Source organism: Crassostrea angulata, chromosome 6, assembly GCF_025612915.1.
Source record: "Crassostrea angulata isolate pt1a10 chromosome 6, ASM2561291v2, whole genome shotgun sequence".
In the NCBI taxonomy this organism is placed as follows: Eukaryota; Metazoa; Mollusca; class Bivalvia; order Ostreida; family Ostreidae; genus Magallana; species Magallana angulata.
Window position 1 is genome coordinate 18617202 of NC_069116.1, and position 21984 is coordinate 18639185.

General features: G+C 32.1%; 2 protein-coding genes across 2 annotated transcripts in view; one reads left to right on the forward strand and one right to left on the reverse strand.

Moving 5' to 3' along the window:
* Positions 1-1030: 1030 nt before the first annotated feature.
* On the reverse strand, positions 1031-8357 carry LOC128189894 (cytidine deaminase-like). Its single transcript, XM_052861686.1, has 6 exons — positions 8245-8357; positions 7896-8005; positions 5925-6053; positions 5243-5354; positions 3693-3750; positions 1031-3452 (listed from the first exon to the last, which is right to left on the reverse strand). Exons 2-6 carry the CDS (start codon positions 7900-7902, stop codon positions 3321-3323), a joined length of 438 nt encoding a protein of 145 aa, XP_052717646.1. The 5' UTR covers positions 7903-8005; positions 8245-8357; the 3' UTR covers positions 1031-3320.
* Positions 8358-10818: 2461 nt separating this feature from the next.
* LOC128187929 (nucleolar complex protein 2 homolog) overlaps positions 10819-21984 on the forward strand; it is a 55803-nt gene continuing 44637 nt past the window's right edge. Inside the window, exons 1-11 of the mRNA XM_052858614.1 lie at positions 10819-10879; positions 12596-12694; positions 12867-13230; positions 13721-13864; positions 14507-14618; positions 15217-15389; positions 15674-15784; positions 16055-16168; positions 16524-16712; positions 18613-18752; positions 19761-19872. Of these exons, the coding sequence (XP_052714574.1) occupies positions 10845-10879; positions 12596-12694; positions 12867-13230; positions 13721-13864; positions 14507-14618; positions 15217-15389; positions 15674-15784; positions 16055-16168; positions 16524-16712; positions 18613-18752; positions 19761-19872 (1593 nt within the window). The 5' untranslated portion in view covers positions 10819-10844. The remainder of the gene's footprint in view (positions 10880-12595; positions 12695-12866; positions 13231-13720; positions 13865-14506; positions 14619-15216; positions 15390-15673; positions 15785-16054; positions 16169-16523; positions 16713-18612; positions 18753-19760; positions 19873-21984) is intronic.

Below are 21984 nucleotides of genomic sequence, written 5' to 3' on the forward strand. Positions count from 1 at the left end.
GCCGAACCCGATGTTATTTTACACGAAATGTTGCAAGGAAGTATTCTATTTTAGAATAGTATATCATACAATGTATAATACTCGGTATATAAGTTCGTGTTAATGTAAAGTACATCCACGGAATTTTAATAAGATATGGGAATATTGATTTCTTAAATTTATAAATATGAGAGAGAGAAAGAGTGAGAGATTCAACATAATCTTTCTTTCACATTTTGTGCAATTGATATACTGCAGAGTTTTGATGAGAAAAAAAATATGAAGAACACACATCTCGCCACCCTTTATTCAATTTTATTTAGACTTGTGATAGTCACTGAGTGTATCATAATTTAGAGAGAGAGAGAAAGGGAGAGAGAGAGAGGGAGGGAGAGAGGGGAGAGGAAGAGAGCTCGATATCTTTCTAGCAATAAAAGCCAAATTGTTAATTCAGTAATGGTTTCTTTAAACGGAACTGAAGGGTCTCAAGATTGAATCTTAGAAGTGGCCAATTTGGTAAAATTTAACCCAATTGCAACTCTTTATAATCATTATTCATGTGTAAATGTACTGTAATCCTATTTTCTTTTATTAAAATTTTGCTGTGTCCTTTTAAGTTGTGATATTTAATTCACATGAACTCATATTAATTTGCCTTATATAACGACCAATGATATGATTTATGTAGAAAAATAAAGCATCGTTGAATAAGTGGGTAACTGATGGAACTTTTCTATTCTCCAATTAAGGAACCCACTTATTTTTCATTCAAGTCCCTGTTATATGACACCACTATTTGAATTAAATTAAAGCAGTCCTTTGCACAAACAAATTTGACTTGATTACTTGCGGACATTTTACTTCAAAACACAAAAAAGCATTTTAAAGATGTATTTTTCATCTGCATGAGCATTATAAATCAATTTTAGTCATTGTAAAACAAAAATTGATGATAAGTGCAATAAGTTTTTTTAATCTACAAAATTATAGATTTTCTTCCTATTATATAATGCCAGGGTGGTCATGAATCATAATACAATAATTACAACCACTTAGTATTTTCTCCTTTATTTCTCTTGAAGACCAAATAATGTTCACATAGCCACTAATAAAATCAGAACAAGGCTATAATGACATACTATTTTCAAATCAAATAGAAAGTGAAATTTAAAATGTTTCCAGCAATGGAAAAAAAAAACTAACAGCTTTAGCACCTCCATGAATACCAGTTTTCCTCATAAATAGAACAATATAACAAAAAATACAAAATAATGCATTAAGTAGTAACTTTTATAAATTCATACTGCATGGTTTCATTTGGCATTAAACAGAAATTAAGTATACTCTGCATTGTACAATAAAAATTGCATTAAATTAGAATATAAAGATTAATTAAGAGAACCATGCATTTACAAACTCACTGTGACAATATTAAAACCAAAGTACATGTAATATGATCTTTCATTACAGTCTTATCAAAATTAGATACATAAAGCTTTCAAAGTGTTTTGTAGGGAAAAAAACAATTTTAAAAACGTCCTAGCTTGGCTACCTATTGCATCATACATGTATATATACATGTACATGCATGTACCACAGTATATATGGTTATCTACATGCATTATGTGTATCTAAGTTTTGACTAGTGTGTCACACAAAAGGCAGTCCAAATACTCAATTGAACACATTTCTATGAAAAGAGATTACGTTCTGAAAAAATGCCCTTGTGTCATAAATTAAACCAACCTAAAAAATTCAAATTGATTTTTTCTTATCATCTTAAAATTCTTAAAAGCATACAGGTATATATCTTTTACTGCAGTGTGCCTTAAATTCAAGGTTCTCATAAAAAGTACACTAGAACGCTTTTGTAAATTCAATCAAATTTAAAGAAACACAAGTATAATATTTACTTATGGTGCTAAATTGTATATTCTAAACATTAAAACATAGAATAAAAAGAATAGAAAAAAACTTTATAAAAAGGAATTTCAAAAAATTTAAAACTATAAACAATATAGGGTCATCAAAAGAGACACAAGATTCACAGGAATGCAGAACAAGACTTGTTTCTCTATATTGCATAAACAATCTTAAGAAATTCTACATACATACAAGTTTAGTTTTAAGGTATACAACAAATGCTTGATACATTGTATATTATATTGGCAAGTTAAACATTAAATTCCTAGGGCCAAAATAAATAAATAGTTGTATTTCCTGCAGTTACCTGTCTGCGTGGCTGAAGTAAATTTTCTAAGAACCTATACATATCTTGTTGATATTTTTTTTCTTGGAATAATCAATGAAGGTGTATTCCATGATAAAGAATGAGCTTACATTACCAGGAAAAAACATTTGATATATAGGTGTTTTCAGTTTAATAAAGTTGATTTGAGATATGTTTCAACAATCTGACTGGTCATGCTAGATTAAAGATAATTAACAAATAAATAATGCGGTAATTACTGGTAGAAATAAATATTTTACCTCTCTATTGATTTTCTTTTTGACATTTGGAATAGGAAAGAAAAACTATGTGTTATATCTAGGCCTGATCATAGATGTAAATCAGTTGTAATAGTTTTGGTATATACATGCAACAAAAGATAAATCAGTTTATAATAAGTATAGTAGTAAGATTATGAATTGACCCGTACTGCGAAGTAATTTTCATTCCCTGTGACTTGATTACATGTTGTAAACTTGACGGATATAAAGAATAACGCTTATGAAAAGGTAAAATTGCCCATCCCTAGCACTTCATTATAAGCGTGTTTTACTGTATACAATAGATAGGACAGTAAATATTGACTGGACGGTGGAATATAATGCCTCAAGTATATATTCAAGTACCTAATTAACATTTTCCTTTAAATTGAGCTTCAATAAAATAAAAATTTACAATTTAGGGGAAAAAAATCATTTTTCAGTAATATTTTGCATACCGGTACATAGAATAATTATAAGCTTACATAAATGTATATACAAAGTTAATGTTTTGCTAAAAACTGCAAATTTGGAAATTTTCGCAAGTGTAATTGCCAGTAAGCAAAGATCACAACCACAGGATTAGGACTATTTTAGTGCCAAAAGAAGATTGATATGAAACATGATATTTTTAGTTCTCCAATTTAAACCCACATTTTACCTTAATGAACCTATTCATACTCAAGTAAATTCATTTCAGTTAACTAAGCTCTAAAAAACTAACTTTATTCCCACAGTTACTATAATAAAATTGTTTCTTGACTTAAATACTGGCTTTGGCAGCTAACAAAAGTAGTATAACAAAATAGGATAATGTTGTACTAACTCAAGCAGAACAAACTTAAAATATATCAGGCCATCTGACTTATTCTCTCTTCTTCCAATGCTTCAGGAACAAAACCAAGGGGGAGCAACTCCCCGGTCTTCATAATTTTGTAGGTGTTGTCAGGTTTTGTCATATATACATCCCAATCTTTACCAAACTGTCAAGAAAGAAAACATAAAACCTTAAACCTGCAATCAGTGCTGAAAAAAAATTAACTTATTCAATAGAAACCAGAATAAAAAGACATCAATAAAATTTCTACATTAAGACTCAATAATCTTAATTTACCACAAAAGTGGTCAAACTCAGTAAAATGAATCTATTTCATCTCCAAATAGAATGAATATCAGTAACAATTAAAAACACTAGAATACATGCAAATTTCTTCTGTACTTACTTCTAACAAAAACTGCCTACATGCCCCACATGGTACAATGAAAGAGGACTTCAGATCACTGCAAAGACAGACAATAATTCAGACCAGATGTTGGTAGAAGAGAATATCAAATTCTATAGTGACCTACAAAAACATAGAACATAGAGCATGGATATGATTATACATGTGTTTGCTTGATGAAACATGCTATAAATCTATCTACACTGGAAAGATGCAATCTTTGTTTTACTTCACTATAAGGTTTGATATTGTGACAATTCATCATCTCCTAAAATTTGCCATTTTTGGGAGTTGATTTTAATCAATTCTCCTATGCAGTTACTCAGACAAACCAAAAATGAAACAGTGTTTGGACATCAGCACAAATCATTGTTGCTGACAAGACTCAGTTCTTGAAAATGATTTATAAATTCGATGTAATGTATGCTAAAGCATTGTTTTTCAAGAAAACTTATTTATAAATACCTTGAAAATAGTCAGATTTTGAATGAAACGAACAATTAAATTATTTTTTGTAGTCATATGTATTCCTACGCCAGAGTTCAATATAGTCTAGTTCAACTCGACGATTGGCTGTCTCCATAAATTCTTATCGGAGATTTACAGTGTCAGCCGAGTGTTTGGTTGAACTAGACTAGAGTTCAATATTGCTTGGATCCATACAATTTTTAAGAAATATTTCTATAACTGATACATTGTTTGATTGAATTAATTTTATCTTTAAATATTATTTAACATGATTCATATGTGTTTTTTTTTACATTCTTGTCGAAAAAGTCCAAAAATTCATTTTATAAAAATGTGCGTAATTCAAATTAGAAACTACATGTACTTGTCATGCAAAATAACATATCATTGGTTTTAAAATAAATAAACGACAAAATCAACTCCTGTCAGTTCTTTAGTACTTTGATTACAAGAGCTCCTACACTAATTTTACCATGCCCAGAATAGTTCTGAAGGAGCAGGCATTTATTTACGGTACATGTTACATCAAGAGGTGTGGATCAGAAACTTTTAACCGGGGAGGATCAATTTATAGGCACTTCACCTGAGGGAGATTGACACACTTAATTTGCTTTCATCTATTGCAGCATTTTACCGGTACAACATGGATGGTCAAAATCAATCCAAAGTCAAAGCACACAAACTGATAATCATAAAAAAGGGTCATCTTATGCAGTGTTTACTTTAGTAGATATGTATTTTGTACTTTTGTCAAACTGCCATGACCGCATTTTTCATGCAGGCCAGGTCACAACCTTTTTCACTTTATATAGCCTCTAATCAGGTATCATGGACAGATACACTTTCACTCCATATTTGTTCATTTACTTATAAGCTAATATACCAATATATATTTTCTTGAGAGTGTGCAACCCTCCCTAAGCAATTTTAATCCAACTGACGTACAGGAAATAGCACTGAGTCAGTAGGATACAGATGGGGAGCAGTTTAAGCCATGCACTTTGTTAAGACTTAGTGTCAGTTGTCAAGCTTGTCATCAACATATAAGGTATAAATAAATGTGTGCCGGAGGCACTGGTCACCTTGATATGGCAATGGCCTTGAAGCGTTTGTGACCCTCTGATACAGCCTTTACGAGGGCGGTCCTTTCTGCACAGATTGTCAAGCCATATGAAGCATTTTCTACATTGCAACCTAAAGAAAGAAAATAGGACAACAGTCAACTTGATTAAAAAGCTGGCAATCATGGTTGCACATAATCCTGAAGTCTTATCTAAGTTTTTATGAAATTTGCTTTAATGCATGGGCATTCTCTTGATATACATTCACCAAGGACAAATACATGGGTACTTGTCACTGGTATAAATAAGATACAAGAGGAATGGTCTTATAATTGTTGATTTTTTATATAAAGCTGAAAAATATTAAAAGGTAGATCCCCTACATAAATATCTTAACAGCCTTACTTATCCATGTTACCAAGATACTAGTGCATACCTGTACACATGTTCAAACAAATCTGAGATCTTTTATGTGACTATAAAGTCAGACTTCTATTTATTCTTCTAATGATAAATATATGTCTGCATGAGCTTCAGTTCCATATACATGTATTTCTTATCTAAGAAATAAAAATTCTTTTGGATCTTTTGTTGAAGGGGGATATTTGTCATAATACATTCAACTGTAATTTCAGTTGATATTCCCCCTCCCCAAAATGTCTCTTAAAATCCATCTTTTACTACAAATTTAATGTGAATGTACCTGTAATAATTGTTCCATCTTCACAGAGTAGAGCTGCACCGACTCTAAATTTACTGTAAGGACAGTAGGACTTGTTCTTCATTTCATGACTGGCCTTTATGGCGTTCAGAATTTCAGAATCATTTATGTCTACAAAAGGGAATATAAAGATACATGGACTAGTATTCTTGTTTCATAAATATGTCCCTCTATAAGACTGATAAGTTTGTATATCGATTTCATTTATGTAAACAATAAATGCTTTCTTTTGGTGGTTCATGCTGGTGTGACGGTAGCTAGCATGGTAGGAAAATACATGAACGGCATCAGCAGATTATGCAAAATTTCTGCAATGCATAGCCCAAATGAACAATCAGAGAAAGCATTTTACCCTTTTTATTTACCAGTACATCTCTCTCTCTTTCTCTCTCTCTCTCTCTCTCTCTCTCTCTCTCTCTCTCTCAATATTTATTCAATTCACAGGCACCTGACATTAAAAATATAATTTCCTGTATTAAAATATACATGTACACATATGCATATAATTATGTCATTACATATCAGAATTTTATCTTACTACAAAAGAAATATTCTTAATGTCAGGTGCCTATGCCTCGATTATTTATTCAAAGTAAATAAAAGTACATAATAAAAATTGATAGTCTGTTACTATGCTGGTATGTTGCACACAAATGGGTAGACTTCTTTTTTTATTAAACTTTTAATATCAATATTATCAAACATAGATATTATGCTTGGCATTACTAAAAAGTATGTGTATAAATGAAATTATAATCCTAGTAGCTTTAGCAAGTCTCAGCTACAGAAACAGCCAGTTCTTTTGATGTCAGTTTCCCTGTGGTCTAGCTCAAGGTAGCTTAATCAAGTTTTGATCAATAACAAAGTATTCCACACATAGTCAAAATCAAAAGTATAAAAAGAGATACATAACATGGAAAATGTAAACATTCTTTAATTTCATTTGGCATATTGACTTAGGAGTGTCAGAGGTTATGACACAATTATATATTTTACAAACTTTAATGTATTGACTGAAATTAAAGGGTTACGTTTGAAGGCAATTTTGTCACAAAAATCATATACAATCATATTATAAAAATTCTATATTCATTTTGATTGTCTATTTTAGTACCTGAAGAAAATCATTATTTAAAGGGAAAAAATTGAAATTCACACTTTACAATATCCCTGTAATATATACAAATGCATGTACATGTAGGATCAATATTTTCTACATTCTTAATTATATATATCAATCTATACATATAGAACCATTTTAACAAGACCTTGGATTTTCAGTACGGCGTAGCTATCTATTTCTTGCGTAAAAACAATTTAAAAATGACACGGTTTCAAGCAAAATATGCACCAATTACATAGTCTTAGCTCAAAAGCCAGACAAAATCATCTTGATTTTAAAGAGCCATGGCTGAGTGGCCAACAGTGAAATAGACAGGCCTATGTCACAGTTTGACACAACTACCCAAAGTCCAAGCTCTTGTTAAAATGGTTCTTAATTAAAACACTTGTACATTTTTATAAATAAAAAATTACTTCATAGTGGTGTCTATTAATCACTGCAAAATATGAGGAATCATGTACCTATAAAACGGTAAACAGACTGAGCTAGCTACATGGGTACCCAGCTACATGCAAGAATACAGCGCATTAATTAACTGTTAAACCAGGTCAGATAGGTCACGGTGTCCAGAGAGAGAGAGAGAGAGAGAGAGAGAAAGAGAGAGAGAGACGTTAGAGAGAGAGAGACGTGAGAGAAAGACGAGAGAAAGACGTGAGAGAGAGAGAGAGAGCAGACCCATGTTCACATACTAATTTGATCAGTTGAACTTGATGATGCAATCTCTTGCTCTCCGATCTTAATTACGCCATCTCTCCTTGCAATACACAATTCAAACTAAAATATGCAAGATGTGTACAGAAGAACTCACGTATTTCTAGGATGATGCTTACCTGTCATTCTTTTCCGATGCGTATATCGCAAACTGCTCCTGCTCACGTTCAACAACTGAATGTAATGTTTGTCCACATATCCAATGCATTCATTGGCCAATCAGCTTTCACTAAAAAGTACACACCTTCGTACGCTCAGTAGTAAACAAATGATGTTATGTGTACATACGTCAGTTTCTTCAATACCATTTTATGAAATAATATTATGAAATTAATCCTACATATACACTTACATAACCATGGAAATTTGTTATTTTTGATATCATCAGTTTAAAGACGTTTATATACACACTATAGTTTATAGGTTTCCATTGTTTACAAATTGGTGCACGTAAATATATTTGCTTACATGTTCCAGTGCACGTGGCTCCTGGGAATCCATACAGAGGCAGATCTAGGTTCTTTGAACAGATTAAACTTTTGGAAGAACAGGCAGAACAGTATTTAGAGAGAAAACAGTATTCATATGCATGACATCGTTTTGGAAAGTAGGGGGGGGGTCGACCTATACCCGAAAATATAGAAAGAAAAAGATCGTTTTGAAACAAAATGCATAAAAGGTATTTTTCCTTTAATGCATTGTTTAGCTGATCAGATTTCATCTAAAAAGCTAAAATAATTTCTTACATCGTTCACTGATGTCTTTATGTAGAAGCAAAAATATTCGTTGAGGATTTATATAATTTCTTTTTTCTTTTTCTTTTTTTTTTTGTTGGCAGCATTTATCAACGAAATTAAATCCATGACAAAGGACTATGTGCGGTATGGTCAAATATCTGCCCCCAATTTTAACCAATTTTTAAATATTGTCCAATTAAATTCAAATCTTCATAAATCATTGTACAGTTGATGACTATAACTAAAATCATGATTTTAGTCACCATTGTCCATTTGCTATTTATCTATGACGTCAACTAAATGACCTAATTCCCGCAAATTTGTAAACAATTGAAAATATTTCCAATTTTGCTTTATAATTTGCATTCGGAAGTATAGAGCGCAGGTCTGCTCAAGTAAGATTTTAACGTATGTTTTTCTTCTGATAAATATACACATTATACTAAAAAATGGTACTTGAGCAAGCCTGCGCTCGATGTTTCCCAGTCGAAAAACCATCGGAAAACACCCATATTTTGCTACAAAACATCAAAATATCAAAATTATGCAATCTTCATGACGTCATTTCTACATTATGACGTCACTGTGGTGATAATCTTTTGGACCCTTATTTTAAATATGATTCTATCTATATTCCACCTTATTTTTAAAGCTCTTTATAAAACTTTAATTTTGGGGGCAAAAAATGCATAAAACCGCACATAGTCCTTTTTCCCCAAGTATTCATTAATACAGTGCTGATACGTAATTCATTTTAGAGACCATGATAAGACGAAATTTAATCCTAACGAAATTTTGTATTTGATTTAAAAACAACGAAATTTTAACCCAACGAATATATGTGCCTTTTTTGTCAAATTTGCGTAAAATATTTCTTGAATAAGTGATACTAATTGACCAACAACATTGAGAGCACATACTCCGAGGACATGCGCAGGCTGACCTCAAACTTCCAAGAAGCTGTAGTTACCATGGTAACATTCATATATAAGGACTGTTCTTTTTGTGTAACGTTTAGGCAGTAAAAGTAATCCATGTACTTTTTTAAATCACTCTTCATTGATAATTGATAATTGAATCAGAGGTACCGTAGATGCATGTAAATATATAAACAGCAAAATGATTCATACGGGCTTTGCATGCTTGAGGACAGGATCGAGTCCCCCTCCACCACAGAAGTCTGAACCACTGATCTTTACTCCTTTTTTCATTAATTGTATACCTTAAAGACATATTTCTGATCTAATTTAAACACCTTCATTGCGAAAAATTAGCGAAAACTATGATCAGAAGTACACTATGTCATAAACGGATAAAATTATAAACTATTTTTTTTTGTAAATCTTTTATGCACGTACTTATCATATTCCTATGTTATATTTTTATTTTGTAAACCTATTACATAAAGTCAATTGTTTTTACGGAAATAAAGAACTTGAACTGTATAGCATTGTACAGGAATTACTTTTTATTATTGATATGTACATAGATAGTTACATACTGTAGTTTCATCAATATTCGTTGAATACCAATTTTTGTGGATTTCGTTGTTAAGTTGATCCACGAAATTAAATGTTCATTGAAGTGTAATTTTTATTAACATTTTGTATTAATTGGGTCATTGGCCACGAATTTACGTATCCTTGAAATTGTGATTTTCATTTTATCCACGAAAATTGATACCCTTGAATATTAATGAAACCACAGTATTTGAATAGTTAATCTGATATAAAATTGGAGATAAAATCATTTAAATATTTCATGTTTTCGACTAAACTTTTATTTAAAATTGAGGATGTGCATATCAGCATGTTAAATCAAAGAATAACCACAAATAACTGTAAATGTTTGATTGAATAAATCAAAGATGAGTTTAAAATCGGTTTCATGATCGCTTACATTAATATATCCAATGATGCTTAAACAATAAGTAATGCCACGGTTTAGTGTATAGTACATGTATAGAATAAATTATGATTTGATCAGTAAATCTCAACTCAGAACTGGTAAACTGTACTTGTACAACATCAAAATTATTAACAAATTTCGTCGTACAATATCTTACTTACATTTTGATTTGGGAGGGGATGTTACATGTAAAATAAATACAGCTTTGGAAAACTTTACGAGCAAAATCTTGACATGACTATTTAAAAGATCAAAATACATGTATATACCCTGTGGGTTTTTTTTTGTGAGACAGTTACACGTTACAGGTATGACCCCCCCCCCCCCCCAACCCACCCACCCACCAGTATTTTAATAAGTCTTTTTTTTGATCGGGATCGAAAGACAAATAATTCCCATTACTATAAACAGCACATCGAAAGCATGGTCCTCTTGGCTGAAAAAATGAAGAAGAAAAGGTTAGATATTTAAGATATCGTGTTTAAACGTAGCAAGTGTATAAGACATAACGGTTCGATGGCTATAACATATTATTCCGTTAAAGATTCTGTGATAAAACGAAATCGAAGCCTAAGCTTATTGGTACAGTATATAGAACATGTTGCACATGTCAACAGAATAAAATATGTACTGTTGAAATAACAGAGGTATATTATTTGTATTTACTTGTCAGCAGTAGCAAATTTATCATTTATTCGAATTTATTTTAAACAACCTTGGTAAAAAATATATGTTTTTCATAACTTACATCTAAAACAATACTTTTAAAACAATTTAATTATTCATCAAACAATTCCCTCATTTTGAAACCTATTAAATTATCATAAATATAAGGTCAATATCTATTTTTTAAAAATGCATACAAGTCACTAGTGACATATTCATAAACCTTTCACGTGTGTAACAAACTCTGCAATATGTCTGGAGTTTGAGGCATGTTACATCGGAGGCCATCAATGATCTGCTCTGCCCCAAAATATTTATGCAGCACATTTTCTTAAATTATACAAAATTTATTAAAAACCTCAGAGTTTAAATAATGTTCATTCAATAGTATGAAAAAAATTCAAGATTATTCCTTTGAAACTTCCCCACTAGCTTATCAGGTTTCAATACACAGCTAAAAAAAAGTCAATTGGGATTTTGCAGTAGACATAAGAGTATCGGGATGATAAAGTTGAAAAATTGTGTGAGGTATTTCAAGTAACTTCCAAATAAAGAAAAGATGTTAACATTTCCCATTATAAATCTCTGTAAGATATCTGTTTTTAATCCTGTGAATTTTTATGAGTGAAAAATGATAATGTGTCAATGAAGAACAGACAATCCCATTCATCGATTTTAATTGCACTTCTCTCACAGGTATGTGTATTTTTATTAAAAATCGTATTAATGTGCTGCATAAATATCTTGAGACAGACTATAGTATCTCAAAATACAAGCCGAGTGATAGACATGCTACATCACTAAAATGAACTAGGAAGTTGGGCTGTCATCACCTTGCCTTCCAACAATCATTGTGCATTTGTGGATTTGGCAAATTTCATTTTTTCCTGCATAGGTCAGGGAATGAAATGCATTATCACTAGGGATTGTGTCAGTTTAAGGTGAACGTGCAAGCATCGATCAGTTTTTCACTCGGTTGATTATGACAAACGCCAGGTAAAACCCAAAGCCCAAATTTTTGATTGTCCAGTAGTCATACAAAAGAGAGAATTCAAACCTAACATTTTGTTTTTTATCTCATAGAAAAGTCTATCCCATGTTGCTGGCATAAATTCCATAATTGTGAATGACATGTATTTTTGCCTCATTCATGTCAACATGTAAAGCTTGAATTTGAGGAAGTGCTGTATTGAAGCTTATATTGTAGCTATGTACATGTGCAACTAATAAGAAGACAGTATTCTTTGGAATATGTAAAAAAAATTACTGTCAAAGAAAAGCGTGTATTAAAATTATGAATGAAAATTATGAAATTATCATACTGCGCTAATGCATGGTATTCATTTTGTCTGCATGCTAAAGTTATAGGACAACAACATCCAAAAATAAGCATTCAATGCTTAAATGAAGTATTGTGTGAGGTTACTTCAACAAACTCTACCTATTTAGCTACTTCTCTTTAATTTCTGTTTAGAAGACAATATTTACTGTTTTTTCCTCTACTTTAGAAAACTGGCTGATATGAATCCAGATGTTGTCAAGGCCTCTAGCAAGACAGAAACAGCTCAAACAACAAAACCCAAGATCCCATCAAAGAATGTTAAAAAGTATACAATTCTTATATCATTTAATAATGTTTCACCATTAATGAATTAAAGAAGTGCATAAAAAAATGTTTTATGCATGTAATTCACCTAATCACCTACCAATCAAGGGAGAAAAAAAAAAGAAGGAAATTAGGAGAATAACTCACAAAATAAAGTATTTTTTTAATCACAGAAATAAAAAGAAATCTCAAGCCAAAGCAGAAAAACTAGAAGACAAATTAAAAGCCCAAGATCCTGAATTCTACGAATTTCTGAAGAATGAAGATGAAAGTTTACTAAACTTTGATGAGAGTGATGAAGATTTGAATGAGGAAGATGACCTCGGTCTTAGTGATGAGTCATCAGATGATGAGACACAGACCAAAACTGTATCTGTGAAAGGAATGAAAGGAAAAGTGGTGGTGGGAAAAAAGAGGGGTGCCAAGGAAGAAGACCTGGATGATATCCTGTCCACAAGTGAAGATGAAGATAGTGAAGAAGAAGAGTCAGACACTGAGACTGGAGGGAAATTTCATAAACTTCCATCAAAGCTAGAGGTACTGAAAATGAACTATATTTTGCATGTGCAATATTTGGCGGAAATTGATTTTTTGACAAGTTGGCATTGAATTCACAAATTCTTAATGCATCTATTCTTATACATGTACTTATGTGCATGGCAGTTAGCAATGTTCTTGATTTAGTGAAAGCTGTACAGCCAAATGTAGACATCTACAATAACTTACCCCAGACTGTGCAAATTAAGGTAGAGTGACATACACACATACATTGAGTAGGATTTTTAAAAGCAAGATGCTAATTTGTGAATATGTTAGCATTTATATATATATTAATTGTTTGTAGCTAAGTATTAGGATTTTTATTGTTATATTTTGTAACTAGTGTACAAATTACAGACTTGCAAGATTTTAAGATTTAGATTTTTAAGAGATTGAACTGATTCTCTGTTTGTTACATGCATATTATTGCTGATTAGATATATGATTTATCTTACATTTGTCTAATGTTACCAAATGATATTTTCAGGTTGCTAGTGATGAGGATGAGGATGAAGAAGATGAAGGGGAAGAAGATGAAGAGGAAGATGAAGCAACTAAACCAAAGGGAGGGAGGATGCAAGGCACACTTGTAACTGTCAAGATGATCTCTCACTGGAGCAAAGCTCTGGAGGTAAGTCTTCCCTGTATTAAGTTGCGTCTAGAATGTTCAAATCAAGCATCCAAGGGACATAATACATCCTTAAGAACCATATGACAAATTTTTATCTTCTAGCCTGAGATTATCATTTCACTTAATAAAAGGATACCATTTTAAAAGAGATGCTCAAATCTGCATCCCTCACAATTACCGCGGTACTTCTTTTTTGCATAGCAAAATGACAGTTTGGTGTTATGTCTAATCATATCATTTAATTATCTATCATTTAAAACTTCGCTAAGATTTATCAATTTGCCATTCAAGAGAGCAGTACCACAGTTATCAGGAAAAGGTCTAGTACATGTACTGACCAAGATAAATTATTGAAACTTGGACTTCATCAGAACACCCTGTCAACACTGAATACAGTAAAACACGGTTATAGTGAACACGCTTATAATGAATTGACGCTTACAGCAAAGTGATTTTTATTCCCTGTGACTATATTACATGCTGTAAACTTGACGGTTATAATGAATTTTGCCTATAACGAATTAAAATCACCCGTCCCTGACACTTTGTTATAATCGTGTTTACTGTATTGGTAACTGAGATAAACTTAGAAAAGAGATTGAAGAATGTAGATGTCTTATTTATTTATTTTGTTTATTAAAGGAGAAGCCATCTGCCAGTTTGATTAAAGATGTGATCTGTGCATTTAAAGCAGCTGTGAAGCAAGCTGGTCATGAGACAGAGGTCAACAAGTACAGGGTGGAGGGCAGCAAAGGTATTTAGCAATGATATAAAGGGTACCTTGTACAATCAAGTCAATATCTAAACAGTAGAAGGTAAATGATAGGGAAAAGGAAACAAACAAAGAGAAAAAGAGATGTGAAATCTACAGCTCTGTAATGAAGTGTCTTATTGGTATCTTATGGAGCTGTTATTTTCAATTCTGATAAAAATTACTTACACAAATATGCAATATACTGTGTTTGTCATAAAATACTTAGATATTTACAATTTTAAAAACTGAGGTTAAAAAATCAGGAGGGTATTTTATTCTGTTTTGATAAATAGAACCATTATAACAGGAGCTTGGACTTTGGGTAGTTGTGTGAAACAGCAATGTGACATATGCCTGTCTATTTCATTGCTGCACACTCAGTGAAAGCTCATTGAAATCAACACGATTTGTCTGGCTTTTGAGCTGAGACTACGCAATTGGTGCATATTTCACTTGAATCCGGCGTCATTTTTAACATGTTTTGACGCAAGAAATGATAGCTACGTCCTACGGAAAGTCCAAGGCCTTGTTAAAATGGTTCTAAATTGTACCAGTATGATTGCAATATTAACTATACCTTTGACATTAAACTTTACAGTGTTTAATGGCATAGTGAGGCTCTGTCTCGCTCACATGTCTCCCGCTCTCCATAAAGTGACCAGTGTACCCCAAACCACCGACCTACAGAAACCAGTCGTCCCCAACCAACAGAGCAAGAAATGGAAGACCGTCAAACTGGACACCAAGACGTACCTCACACACCTCTTACATGTAAGCACAGTCAAGTACTGGCTGATGCACTGATTGGCCATGCATCAGGGTGTCTGAAATATGAATTTAAAACTTCTTTTAAGAAAAGAGTTCCATTACAGAATTTATTTTCTATAAACTATACTAGCTGTTATTTATAAAGTGAAAACAATTGTATTCATCAAAGATTGGGGAAAAAAAAACGTACATCCGCCAGTGATCATGTGTTGATCTGTTTTGAAAATATAATTTACAGAACTGGAAATGAGATATTTTTGTTATATATGTCTGATTGTTTTTTACAGTTATTGGGTGAGATGACAGAGTCGACCATGTTGAATGTGATTCTGAAACATGTACACAGACTGGTGGCTTTCTACTCAGTCTTCCCAAAACTGGTCAAACTCATGATGAAGGTGACTACCTACCTAAATCTCATGTCACTTTTAATATATGTATATATACTTTCGTATCTGATCTTTCCAGTAAGGCAAAACTCATCATTGGAAAGGATATGAAGACAACTGTGAAGCCAATATCTATTTGATTTGCTCATATTATAGAATAGAACATAATGAATTCCTGTTCCCATTGTATCCAAAATGTTAACTTTTAAAACTTTACTCTCGACTTGACAAACAGAAATTAAATGTTTACAGAATTCAAATTTGATCTGATATTTCTAGAAAATGATATCAATGTGGAGTAAAGGGGAGGAAACCACGCGAGTCCTGGCCTTCCTGTGTCTGAACAAGGTGGTGCTAATCTCCAAAAAAAGCCTGCTTGAACCTTGTATGAAGGTACGAAATGGTTGTCTTTATAATTTTACCAAATAATCTTTCCATTTCTTAGAAATTGTTTCCTTGCTGGCTGTGAGAAAGAATTAGCAATTGTCATAGATTTTCAAGGTTGTTAAATTATGGTAAGAATTTGTTTGCATTAAAAACCCTCTCTTTGGATTGTTTTTACCATAGGTATGAAGAGACTTAATTTTGTGAAGAAATTTTATTAAAAGTTAGAGAGGTTTTTTTGTAGTATTTAATTAATAAAACAGATAGAAAAATCTTTCGTAAAAAAAACAGCACATTAAGTGATAAACAAGGTAATTGAATTTCACATTGTGATCTGAAATTATTCAGTGGACTTGATTTGCAGGCAATGTACATGTCATATGTGAAGAACTCCAAGTTCACTTCCCCCACCACCATCCCTCTGATCAACTTCATGCAGATGTCCATGGTCGAAATCTTCGCCATTGACCTGACCCAGGCCTACCAACATGCTTTCATCTACATCAGACAGTTGGCGATCCATCTACGCAACGCCATCACTGTCAAAAAGAAGGTGAGTGTCACATGGCAAAATTACAGGGATGCTGATTTTCTAGGATTATGAAGGTGAAAAACTTGTGCAGAAAAAATTGAAATCCATAAAAAATATTTCAATAATATCCATAATAGATTTAGAAACTCTTGATGGTAAAAAGGAATTTTGAAAATATCTAAAAATTTAAAATAGTAGGTGTAAACATAAAATCTAGAGGATTGGAAGAAGGGAGAAAACCCACATGATACTTTTGTTGCCTATGAAATTAAAAAACTTTTTTTTTGGTAAAGTTAATTCAGATATGGAATAAAGTAAAAGATGATATGGCATTGAAGTGCATTGAAGCATGGGGAATGCGAGTTTGTGTCATACAATGTAATATGATAATTGTTTCCAATTTGATTCTTGATGAAAATTGCACTGCCACTATATTAAATTGTGTTTTTATTAGTGATGCATACATATATGCATTTTATATCAAATAAAATGTCCACAATTCTTGTGTATGAATTAAGTCTAATAAGGACATTTTACTCTCTTGTAATGGACTTGTCCAATTGAAGGAGGGTGTCGAGAAACAAGAGAAATATAAATTACAATTCTTTGTTATAAACAGGTTTGTACCTTGTTTTTGTTTACATAGGTTGTGTATTGGAAAAAATCATCTAATTCAGAGTATTTATTCCATTAGCAAGTTAATCATGAAAACAATCAACAGTAAACAGTTTCTAGTATTTGTCACACCTCATTTTGTTATAAATTATATCTTTGCGCAAGCCTTGTTTACATGATAGTGTATCTCGCTTCATAAATAAAACAAATAAATGTTGAAAATTTTCAGTTCAAATCATGACCATGTCTCAAATTTATTATAAACACATTTTATCATCTTCAACACAAGTCACTCATTGAAAATATTGAATTGGCCGACCCTTTCAAATCAATTTAACATGGTGTTGATATTGTTTACAGAGAAAAGGTGTTCCTGATTTCTTACTAGTACATGTAAATGTACAATTAAAGTATATGCTCATCAAAATCTTAATCAATCAAACCAGTATGAAAAAGGATAACTCATGAAGAAGAAGAAAGTGTATATAGAAAATTGTGTTCATGACAAAGGTTCCTGGTTATAACATTTTAATCTCATAGAAGTGTATAAATGTTTTTACTTTAAATGCAATTGGTAAAATTTACTCATTTGGGGTTTTTAATTTTCTTATTTTTTCTGTCACAAAATTTTGGTTTTTATATGATCTTAATTGTTGAATTTTTTGGCAGATTTATTAGATTTTATAGGTTGTATTGCTTTCTCTTATCTTACTAGGACTAAAATGATGAATGAAGTCTTCTTGTTTATATCATCCTCGTACTTTGACTGTTAATGCATGGGCACATTTGATTCTTTTTTTTTCGTTGATGTTGGTAGTATTTATCTCTGAACATACTACCCAGTCCTTTAAAGTAGAACTCAAGGTTAATATACAGCTTGAAGCTAAGATGCAGAATAAGGTAGTGACCTTGGCCTGACCTTTATGCAAAAACAAGGGGGTCAAATTTGATTAAACTCATAGAATCGTTTTGTTTTATGATCTGTTTTACTGTGTCAAAATTTCATGAATTTGTTGTGATAAGAGGTATGTTTAATAACAAGAAGACTCCTTCCTTAAAGATGATGTCAGATGAAATGTTACAGAGGTTTTGCTTACTCAAAGAGAGGCCTGGTGACACTACGCTAAACGTTTTTTCTTATCTTCAATCCTTCATTGTCTACAACCATTGAATTCCATAATTGTCCAATACTTTTGATATATAACAATGAATATATACCAACATGTATTTGTAATAGAATTATATTGTATGACTACTGAAAAGGTTAGAAAATAATAAATTGAACATAATACTGATTCATTTCCAGGAGAATTGTCAAGCGGTGTACAACTGGCAGTTTGTTCGGTGCTTGGAGTTCTGGGTTCGATTATTGAGTAGCAGTCACCCCAGTGAGGCTCTCCGCCCTTTGATTTATCCGCTCACTCAGACTATCTTGGGAACAATCAAGTACGTAGATTTGTTATAAATCTGTTTTAAGGTCAGCATGGTTATTTTAATAGATCTATTGCCTATGCCTTAATTGACTCAATTCAATAGGGCACAGGCAAGCATAATAACCTACAGGCTGATTGTATTGTAAAGTATGGATCATTACCTTAAATGTGAACTCTAGATGCACTATATGTCCTTAATGGGTTTTTTAATATAAGTAATGATACAGTTTATAAATGTCATGTTTGGCAGTCATTATCGGCTTTCTTACCAAAAATTAACACATTTAGTTTTTGACTATGTTTTAAATACCAATGTTTTGACAGTTAAATAACATCACCTTATTAAAATCGGGGAAACGTATTGTTTGCATTATCACATAAAAATTATCACATAAAAATATCACATTATTTATGTAATCACTTTTGAATACCAAGTATCTATTTAATTGATTCTTACAATAAATTCTTTTTGTTACATCAATATGTATACATTTGAAATCATCGCCATCATTTAGATGACTTAAAAAATAACTTAAAAAAGTTTATGAGAACATTGTCATTAAGAATTTATCTTGCCATGAGCCATTCTTTTGTTTAAGATTATAAACATAGGTTTGATAGTAAAGAACTAGTCATGGCAAAGCAATTTTTATCACTGGTTTATTGCAAAACTACTGTATACAGTGAAATATTTGCCCCTGTATTGTTTTCGTCCCTTTTGCCCTCGTTGTCAGTGGGCAATTAAAGACTGGGTGAATTCCAATGTTCCAAGCTATTTCTTTAGTACACAAGCAAGTCTGCAGGGCAAATTTAAGATGTGGCGAAATTGTTTGCAAGTGTAGAAAGGGAAAATAACACCGGGTGAAAATAACCCTGTGTACATTATGTTCTCACTAATAAAAGTTGGTTTAAAGCAGTAAAACAAGATGGAGAAAAATGCAAACAAAATTAACTAACAGTGACTTAGGTTGAAATTCTGTGGTTGATGAATACAACGGATTCACTGCTCTCTCTCTTGTAGGTTGATTCCTACAGCTAGGTACTATCCTCTGAGGTTTCACCTGGTTCGGGCCTTGAATCGCCTGTCTAAAGCTACTGACACTTACATACCTGTTCTGCCATTGATTTTGGAGGTAAGACATTGTACCAATGGTCTGAACTCTGTTATGAGGTGTACCTGGTAATGGAACTTTGTTGTCTTTTTATCTCCTCATTACTGATTGTCAGCAATGACTGACTCCAAATCTAGAATCTGGAATCAACATGGTGAAATTAATATATCAGTATGAAATTAATTCCACTGGTTGAATTTAGAGATATCTTAATACATGTAGACATAATCATGAGATTTCATGAAATGTCTGATTTTGAATTTGCTGGTACAAGTGTCTGTTTACAAGATCAAAGTCAGAATACTGGTTGCTTCACAGCAAGATTTTACAATGGTTTTACAATGTAAAATACAGCAAGAGTTGTCTTTCTTTTATTGTTGTACCCATATTCAATTATTTTAAAATTCAATTCTTGATAGAAGCTTTGGGACCATTACCGGTTATTCTGTCCCTCCAAACATTTTTGCAAGCATATTTGATTGGTGAATTCATTAATTTTTTCAAAGATCCAAAGGTACTTATACTATACATTTCACTTTCTATTTCGATACACCAGTACATGCACACTTCAGTTGGAGAGGGTCCAGAAAGTTGATGAGATATTTATTACAGCATGAAATATGACGTCAATAATTGTCTTACAGATCCTCATATAAGTGGGGATACATGCCTCAATGTCATCATTGATGGAAAGTCATTTCTATTTTAAAGTTAACATCACATGTTAAGGTAGTGATGAAACTTAAAGATCACATGATTTTGTCCAGTTTTAGTAATACATGTAAAATGCAGTTTTTAAAAACATTTTTAAAAACTTTTCATAACATGACACGGGATGATAATAATGGTGACATGACACCCCTGGGACCATGTCAATAGGCAGAGTATTTATTTCTCCATTGAACTCACGTGAAGTGATTGCTTGCTAGCATCACATGATCAGATGTGCACTTGGGCAGGTTATCCCCACGTGAATATGTAGAATGACCGGGTGCAAAGATTGCTGCATCGCAAACATTTATTTTGTTTTTTGTCAATATCTAAGGTCAAGGAAAGGTTTTTATCTTGCTAAAATGACCGAATTTTTGCATTGTCTAATTTCACTGTGAACTTAGGAATGTAAATGTGCTGACATCTTAATAATTATAGAAAAAAGTTCAAAATGACTTTGAAGAAATTTCTATTAAGATTGTAACACATGCAATCAGTCAGCAGAATTTAAGTGAGAGTAGAGTTAAAAGTTGGGATGAATATACATGTAGTGTTCTGCCCCTCTGTGGCCAAACACTGAGATTGGCAGCCAATAGCACAGCTGACTAGAGCATCAGATTACTCAATGCCCATACTAAATATATCTGGTAGTGGGAGTCCTACCTGTAGCTACAATAACACCTACCACCCTCCAAGGACATGCGAGGAAAATATGTTGGTCAATTGGCGTAGGTCATGGCCTTGGACCTCCGGCTGACTGTTGCAGACATTCCTAGTAGTTATTTTGTCAGAATATTATTATTGGCAGGGACTTAAAGCTGTATGAATTCTATTTTCAGTCGATGAGTAAATATGTGGGAGAAAATAATCCTAAAATATTTGGTTTGAAGTTTAAAAGAGAAAAAAAAATACATGCATAGAAGACCAACTTCTTGTGAGAAATTTTTTTTTAAAGATTGACCCGAAGCAAAGAATGCAAGGAGTTTATTTTCATCCCTGCTTTCCTTGTTACATACGAGGCTGTATTTTTATAATTGAGTTTAATCTGATGAACTTTGTTTTATCTACTAAAGTACAAACTCTCTTCCTTGCAATTGCCCTTTAGCTATAGTGATAGACTGTTGTGTGAGAGTGAAGGTACCATAACTACCGTAATTAATATGAAATATTAATTAGAAATTATTGATAATCAGTTGACAATTTAGAAAATCTTTTTTCTATTCCTGCTGAAACATTTTAATGTTTACATGTTTGTAAACCAGGTTATTCTTTTAAATACTGGTAGAAGTTATTTCATGTATTCTAGTGTTTTGATGGAAATGTATTTTATTGTACGTAATAAAGGTATTTAATTAATTAACAGACATGTTTGGGATTAATCAATTGTTGAAAATAGGTACAGCAGATATTTTGTTTAGTTTG